This window comes from Physeter macrocephalus, unplaced genomic scaffold, assembly GCF_002837175.3.
Source record: "Physeter macrocephalus isolate SW-GA unplaced genomic scaffold, ASM283717v5 random_792, whole genome shotgun sequence".
In the NCBI taxonomy this organism is placed as follows: domain Eukaryota; kingdom Metazoa; phylum Chordata; class Mammalia; order Artiodactyla; family Physeteridae; genus Physeter; species Physeter macrocephalus.
The window spans coordinates 3,913-12,014 of record NW_021146078.1 but is presented as its reverse complement, the minus strand read 5'-3'; the positions used below and the strand labels follow the sequence as shown (position 1 = coordinate 12,014).

The window sequence follows — 8,102 nt, the reverse complement described above, 5'->3', positions numbered from 1 at the left end:
TCTGGGCTTTCTATCCTGTTCCATTGATCTATATTTCTGTTTCTGTGCCAGTACCATATTGTCTTGATTACTGTAGCTTTGTCGTATAGTCTGAAGTCAGAGCGTGATTCCTCCAGCTCCGTTTTTTTCCCTCAAGACTGCTTTGGCTATTCGGGGTCTTTTGTGTCTCCATACAGATTTTAAGATTTTTTTGTTCTAGTTCTGTAAAAATGCCACTGGTAATTTGATAAGGATGGCATTGAATTTGTAGATTGCTTTAGGTAGTATAGTCATTTTCACAGTATTGATTCTTCCGATCCAAGGACATGGTATACCTCTCCATCTGTTTGTGTCATCTTTGATTTCTTTCATCAGTGCCTTAGAGTTTTCTGAGTACAGGTCTTTTACCTCCTTAGGTAGGTTTATTCCTAGGTATTTTATTCTTTTTGATATGTAGGCAAATGGGATTGTTTCCTTAATTTCTCTTTCTGATCTTTCATTGTTAGTATATAGGAATGCAAGAGATTTCTGTGCATTAATTTTGTATCCTGCAACTTTACCAAATTCATTGATTAGCTCTAGTAGTTTTCTGGTGGCATCTTTAGGGTTCTCTATGTATAGTATCATGTCATCTGCAAACAGTGACAGTTTTACTTCCTCTTTTCCAATTCGTATTCCTTTTATTTCTTTCTTTTTTTTTTTTTTTTTTGGTATGCAGGCCTCTCACTCTTGTGGCCTCTCCCGTTGCGGAGCACAGGCTCCGGACGCGCAGGCTCAGTGGCCATGGCTCACGGGCCTAGCTGCTCCGCGGCATGTGGAATCTTCCCGGACCGGGGCACGAACCTGTGTCCCCTGCATCGGCAGGCGGACTCTCAACCACTGTGCCACTGGGGAAGCCCCTGTGATTTCTTTTTCTTCTCTGATTGCTGTGTCTAGGACTTGCAAAACTCTGTTGAATAATAGCAGCGAGAGTGGACATCCGTGTTTTGTTCCTGGTCTTAGAGGAAGTGCTTTCAGTTTTTCACCATTGAGAATGATGTTTGCTCTGGGTTTGTCATATATGGCCTTTATTATGTTGAGATAGGTTCCCTCTATGCCCAATTTCTGAAGAGTTTTTATCATAAATGGGTGTTGAATTTTATCAAAAGCTTTTCATTTAATAAAATTCTTGCTTGTCTTTGTTAGATTTATTCCTGTCACATTTATTATTATTATAAAGAAAATGTTTTTAAATGTTATCTTCTCACTGTTCATTGGTGTATGGACATACAATTTTTAATATTGATTTTGTTTCCAGCAACCTTGCTAAACTATATTAGTAATTGTAGTAAATCATCCATAGGGTTGATTCTCTTGGGTTTCTCTACGTAAGCAGTCATATCTTTTGAAGTAACGACCATATTTTCTTCCTTTGAGTTTAAATGCTTTTTCTTTCTTTTTCTGCCCTGCCTGTAAGCCCAGTGTGATATTGACTCGTCATGGCCGTGGGCTTCCAGCCATGCCCCTTGGCAAGTGAGGCTTTCTGGAAGGTTCTATATTAAGCTAAGGAAGTTCTCTTCTATCACTAATTTGCTAAACTTTGAATTGATGCTGAATTTTATTTTTTTTATTTTTTTATTTTTTTGTGGTATGCGGGCCTCCCCCTGTCGTGGCCTCTCCCGTTGCGGAGCACAGGCTCCGGACGCGCAGGCCCAGCGGCCATGGCTCACGGTCCCAGCCGCTCCGCGGCATCTGGGATCCTCCCAGACCGGGGCGCGAACCCGGTTCCCCTGCATCGGCAGGCGGGCGCGCAACCACTGCGCCACCAGGGAAGCCCCTATTTTTTTTAAATTTATTTTTGGCTGCGTTGAGTCTTCATTGCTGCGCGCGGGCTTTCTCTAGTTGGCGGCGAGTGGGGGCTGCTCTTTGTTGCGGTGCGCGGGCTTCTCGTTGCAGTGGCTTCTCTTGTTGTGGAGCACGGGCTCTACATTTTTGGCTGCGTTGAGTCTTCATTGCTGCGCGCGGGCTTTCTCTAGTTGGCGACGAGTGGGGGCTGCTCTTTGTTGCGGTGCGCGGGCTTCTCGTTGCAGTGGCTTCTCTTGTTGCAGAGCATGGGCTCTACGCGCATAGGCTTCAGTAGTTGTGGCTCGCGGGCTCCAGAGCACAGGCTCAGTAGTTGTGGCGCACGGGCTTAGTTGCTCCACGGCATGTGGGATCTTCCCGGACCAGGGCTCGAACCCGTGTCCCCTGCATTGGCAGGCAGATTCCTAACCACTGCACCACCAGGGAAGTCCCTAAATGTTCTCTTATCATCTAGTTCTGGTCAGGGTTTGGTTCTAAGATTATTCTGGTCCAGTAAACTAAGTTGAGAAGTATTCTCTGCTTTCCTTTTCTGTGGACCAGTTCATGTAAGGTTGGAATGATGCACCTCTTGAATATGTGGTTGAACTACCAGTGAAACCCTGGGCTGGAGCTTTCCTTATTTCTTAACTACTGATTCAAATTCCTTTACGGTCATAGGAATGTTCATTCAGGTTTTATGTCAGTTCTTGTCAGTTTTTCTAGAATTTGTAGATTTTGTCTGCTTTCAAATTCATTGGCATAAAGTTTGTTCACTGTATCATCTTGAGATCTTTTTGCTTTCTGCAGCATCAGCAGTTTAACAACACTTTTGTCATTCCTAATACTGTTCATATGTTCCTTTTCTCTTTATTTCCTTCCCTCTGCTTTCTTTGGGTCATTTTGGTGTTTTCCTTCTAACTTTTGAGGTATATCCTCTTTGCTAATAACATTAGCCTGTAAGGCTGAGGACTTCTCTCCAAGTGCTGCTTTAGCTGCATTCCACAAATTTTGATGGGTTGTTTTGGTGTTATCATTTGGTTCTAAATATTACCTAATTCCCATTGTTTCTTGTTTGACCAATGAATTATTTAGCAGTGACTTTCTTAATTTCCAGCTCTGCGGGGAGTTTTGTGTGGTTGGTTGGTTTTGCCCCTTCCTCAGTGACCTTGGTCTAAGGGGGATGTCGGGCCTTTGAGACCTGAGACTAGCCCTGTGTCCACCACGTCTCTGCATAGATCTTCCTCCATCATTTCACTTTCTCGATAGCTCTCGGACGATTTGAGAAAGTTCTTTGTGCTCTAGCCTAGGTTTCGGTTGTTCTCGGGAGGACAGCTAGTTCAGACCAGCCGTCTCTAGTAGGAAGGTCAGCCATATGTGAACCCCACGCGGGATTTCACATTTCCTAGTAGCCACCTTAGGAAGGTGAAACAGAAACAGGTGACATGAGTTTATTTGACCCAGCAGATCACAAACGTCAGCGTGCGACCAGGGAGGAAACCTCTGTGCCGCCTTTTATCTGGCGCCCCCTGTGCGTTGCACCTGTCACGCCGTCCAGGCTCAGAGCAGCTGCGGGGCTTGTGGTCACCATGGGACAGTGCAGGTCCAGTGCCCTCTAGCCATCTCTCTGTGTGCAGCCCGGCGCTGCGCCCTCTCCACCCAAAGGTCCTTCCTGTCCCCTCTACCTGCCCCGACCCCCCTTATTCCCCAGGAGACCCCGAGGGGCAGCCCTGCGTGGCCCCAGCGTCTCCATGTGTCTCTTATATGTGCACCAGCGAGGGCGGGGCCACTGGGTTCAGGGTCGTGTCACTGGCCAGGCCCAGGGCAGGGGGCCCTGTGGGAGGGAGGGAGGGAGGGAGAGCAGGCATTGGCCGGAGCCTGCCTTCTGTTCGGGGGTGGAGCTGGGTCTGCCCAGCACAGGGTGGGCTGCTGTGGTGGAACAGGGGTGCTCAGGGGCTGTTGCCTGTCTGTCTTCACACCAGCCCCCAGGCTGCAGTGTGAGGGGCTTCTAGTCCCTTGGGGCAGCCGGGAGCCAGGTGTGGGGAAAAGAATGGGGTGAGTGCCCAGGTCCTGCTCACAGAATGGGCACACGCCCCGTGGGGTCCTCGGCCGGCTTTGTCCTGGGTGCTGGGAGCAGAGCTAAGATCCGGGACTCTCAGGGCACGTGCCCTGGGAGAGGTTATGGGGCCCAGGAGGAAGTGCTCTCGAGGCTGTTGCCGTATATTTCCAGTGGCTGTGCCGTGGGCACCCTCGAGCTGCTCAGGCACCAGGGCTGGTTTTGAACTCCCCTCCCGGTGGGTTTGACAGGGACTTTGCTTGCAGTGGTTCCCATCCGGGTCTGTCTCCAGCATTTCGCTGTCGCCTGGCCCAACGTGAGGCTTGTATACCTGGCTCTCTCCTGCTGGGTCGTGCCCCCTAAGCCAGCTGTTGGGGGTGGGGAAGAACAGGACCCCCTTCCCTAGAAGAGCCAGGCAAGAAGTGGGCACACAGCCCGGCTGCAGAGTTGGGCCCTGCAGCCCCAGTCCCGGGGACAGGAGGGCCGAGGAAAGGCCGGCCTTGGGCCTGGCGGGCAGAGCTGAGGCTGCCTGTTGCCCCGAGCTGCTCGTAGACCACCCCCCCAGGGTATAATTAGCACCGTGACAGGTGTGGTGGATCAGGTGTGCAGCCGGCCTCCACCGTGGGCCCCCAGGCCTAGCGCCCCCCACCCTGCTCCTCTGCCAGGATGGGTGGGCTGTGGTCAGGAGGAGGAGTTAGCGCCCTGGGAATCCCCACCTCAGCCTGGCAGGACCCTCAGTCCAGGCCCAGGGCCGGGCTGGGTGGTGCTGGTACAACCAGGGCGGTGCCCTCGACCCTTGGGCTGCTCAGGGGCATCTTCCTGATGGTGGGGTGCGGGCTGCGGGGCCGCTCTGGCTCGAGGGCCTCAGTCCCCCAACAGGAAGCCTTTGGCCCAAGCCCCGCCGGGCGGAGCAGGCAGGGCCACCCCAGTGGCGCAGAGGTCTCCGCTGACTTGCCCAGCCGCGCCCCTTCTCCCCACAGTGCAAGAAGAAGCACACGCTGCTGTGTCCTGACTTCTCCCGCAGGGGCGTCTGCCCCCGGGGCGCCCAGTGCCAGCTGCTCCACCGCAACCAGAGGCACCTCGGCCGGCGGGCAGCCACAGCCCCGGCCCCGGAGCCCAACACCACGCCCCCCAGGAGCAGGGCTTCCACCGGCCACGGGCCCAGGTGACGGGGACAGTGGGCGCTGCATGTGTAAGCGCGGGGTGGGGGGTGGTCAGGAAGGAGCCCCTCCCCCACCGCCACCCAGCTCTGTGGGCTTCATACCCCAAAAGAAACCTCAGTCCAGAGTCGATCAAGTGACCTCGAGGTGCCCCACCCCCTGGTCCCCAGGCTGGGCGGAGCCAAGGGCATCCCTGGCCCAGACCGAGCTGTGCAGGGCTGCCCAGCCCCCACTCTGGGGAGGAAGGTGGGGGCTTCTCAGCTGCCCCCCCAACTCCCCAGGAGAGGGGAGGGTCCCAGGTGATGCTCACGGCTGGGGCCCTGTTGTGCTCACCGCCCTGTGAGTGTGGGAGCCCGTGTGGACGAGGAAGGCTGCAGAAGGTGAGGACAGGGTCAGCGTGGCGTTGCTGCAGGCCCTGTAGCGCCGCCAGCCTGTCCTTGGGCTGAGGGCCAGCCTTGAACCCGCACAGCGATACCTGATGGCTGCCGGGGCGGGGCGGTGCCGGGAGCCTTGCCGCCGGGACTGGCAGGATACAGGTGGCCGGCAGGCCCCCCGACGCCCGCCTGCCCCACGGCCGCCCAGCCTCACGCCTCTGCTCCCCTTCCTTTCCCGCAGGAAGTCCTTGGCCGCCCAGCGACCCACCAGGCAGACGTCCAGCTGCCCCACCCCCGCGGCAGCCGGCTCGGCCTCCCCCCCACCCTCCCCACGGCTCTTAGCTGCAGCCTCAGCCTCTTCCTCCTCTGTCGCCTCCCGCTCCTCCTCCTCGCCCCCGTCCTCCCCCTCCCGCCCCTCCCCCTCCGCCTCTCTGCCCCTGGACCAGGAGGAGCTGTCTCTGCCGGAGGAGGCTGCCTCGGCGGGGACGGGCTCCGGCAGCCTCTGCAAGCTGCCCTCCTTCATCTCCCTGCAGTCCCCGCCAAGCCCGGGAGGCCAGCCCAGGGCCCCGACCCCCAGGAGCAGCCCCACCAAGGACTCAGGTAGGCAGCCCGCCCGCCGGAGCCCAGCCTGCATTCTTGCAGTGCCCGCCTCAGACCCACTGGGTCAGAACCTCTAGGCGGGGCCTGGATGGTTCCGGAGAGCTGGCGTGGGCTGGGCGCTGCCGTGCCCTATCCCTGGCTTGGCAGGTGTGCACCTGCGGGGGCCCACAGGGGCAGGGCCAGCGAGGTGCGAGGACAGCAGCGCCGCCTGCACAGACCGCCCCAGCCGAGGGCTGATTTAATTAGAAAGCACCCATTTCTGTTAATTTGTTCTGGAAGATCACTGCACGCTCCTGGAGAGAACAGATGTTCCCTCTCCCCCATGAACATTTGGGGCTTGGTAAATGGCTCCACTCAGCCTTGTTTAGGAGAGAAAAGAGGATTTTATGGCTGCAAACGACCCTTTCTGTAAACATTTTACAGCTCTCTGCGCGTTTGAGTGACGATAAACCCCACGCAGCTCGGCGGGCTGCAAATTTGCGACCATACGGCTATCATTTTATTGTCATATTTCACGGTCGTAGCGTTAATGGAAGACGCTTGCTGCAGCCGTTTCTAACAGCTCTGCTGAGCTCACTCACACGCCTGCTAACAGCCCCCGCGTCACGGGCGCCAAGCTGCGGCCAGGCCCTCCACCTGCCCACCCGGCCTGGCTGGTCACCAGCTCCTTCCATCGGGAGGACACACTGAGGCACGGGAGCACGGAGCAGACAGCCCGAGGCAGCCACCTTTGAAAATGCCTTTTTTTTTTTTTTTTTTTTTTTAAAGTAAGATAAGGAACCCTGCAACCAGCCCCAGAATCAGAGGAAGCAGGCAGGGTAGGTGAGAGGCTGCAGACCCCCACTGGCCTGGGGGCCCCCATCAGCCTCTTTCCCTGCTCAGGCCTTGCCGACCTTCCGGGAGCTGGAAGGACAGGCAGAGAGGCACCGAGGCCCTCGGGCAGAGGCTGGTGGAGTCTGCAGGCCGGGGGCCCTGGCTGGCTGGGCTGACCTCTAGGCACTGGCTTAGCTGAGCCGGTGACTGGGGTCCTCGGCCCTGAAGTGGGGTCCCAGGAGGAGAGGCAGGCTGTCAGGGGGCACGTGGACAGTGCCGTGCCGATGGGCAGCCACACGGAGGCGCCTGTGGTCAGCGGGGCTGCTGGCCTGGAGTGTTCACAGGAGGGGAGGGGCATTGGCGCCCAGTGAGCGTGGGCCACACAGGGCAGGAGAGTGCTCTGCTGTGGGAAGCCTCTCCCACCGCGCCCCTCCCACCCGGGCATGTCACCCTGCACAGGGGCCTCAGCCCCGCCCCTCACCCAGCAACTGCTCGCACCCACCCTGGCTTTTCACGTCGGGCTCCATCCGGCAGCCTCAGACTCGTCCAGGTGTGAGCCTGTGCTGTGTCTGCGTGCAGGCCGCCTGCACCTGGTGTTTATAGCTCAGCCTCCAGACTGCTGTGGCTCCCGCCGTGACCCACCCACTCCCCAGGGGCTACCCCACCTGGCAGGCCTCTGCTCCCCCACCCAGGGGAGCTCTCAGCCCCACAGGCCGGGCCTGCACCCTGCTAGACGCCGGACCCCAGGGAGGGCAGTGGGTGGTGGATGAGAGGACGATGGTGTCAAAGCCCTCTCCCCGTTGCTAGCGGTCCCTGACCCAGAAGCTTTGGGAGGCGGGGCATTCCTCCTGGCTGAGGGGCTCCTGGCGCCTGACCTTTGCCCCTCTCGGAACAGGGAAATCGCTGCACATCAAACCCCGCCTGTGAGAGCCCAGGGAGCCGGCCCACGCCTACCTCAGCCCTTCATCCCTGGAGAGGAAGGAGGCTCTGCCCGCCACTGCCCCAGAGGAGGGACCACTTGCCACAAAGCACCCCCGGGGGCTGCAGGGCCGTCACTCTGCGCGCCTGGCTCTCAGCCCTGTGTGATCAGTGCCCGGGCCTCGCCTCCCTCGGGCTGGGCTCCACCCACCCACCCGCCCCTGGGTCCCCAGCCTTGCCCCGAGGGGTGCCCAGCAGGGCTCACCCCCAGGCCCGTCCCCACTGTGGGTGTGGCAGCAGCCATGCAATGCGCGCCCCCCCCCCCCCCCCCCCCCCCCCCCCCCCCCCCCCCCCCCCCTCCCCGCCGCCCCTCCCCCCCGAGTC

At 58.0% G+C, this 8,102-nt stretch overlaps 1 protein-coding gene across 1 annotated transcript in view; it reads left to right on the top strand.

Moving 5' to 3' along the window:
• Positions 1–8,064, top strand: part of LOC114485230 (zinc finger CCCH domain-containing protein 3-like) — a 29,969-nt gene extending 21,905 nt beyond the window's left edge. The window contains exons 7-9 of the mRNA XM_028486309.1: positions 4,834–5,018; positions 5,629–5,987; positions 7,696–8,064. Coding sequence (XP_028342110.1) covers positions 4,834–5,018; positions 5,629–5,987; positions 7,696–7,727 — 576 coding nt within the window. The 3' untranslated portion in view covers positions 7,728–8,064. The remainder of the gene's footprint in view (positions 1–4,833; positions 5,019–5,628; positions 5,988–7,695) is intronic.
• Positions 8,065–8,102: the final 38 nt, after the last annotated feature.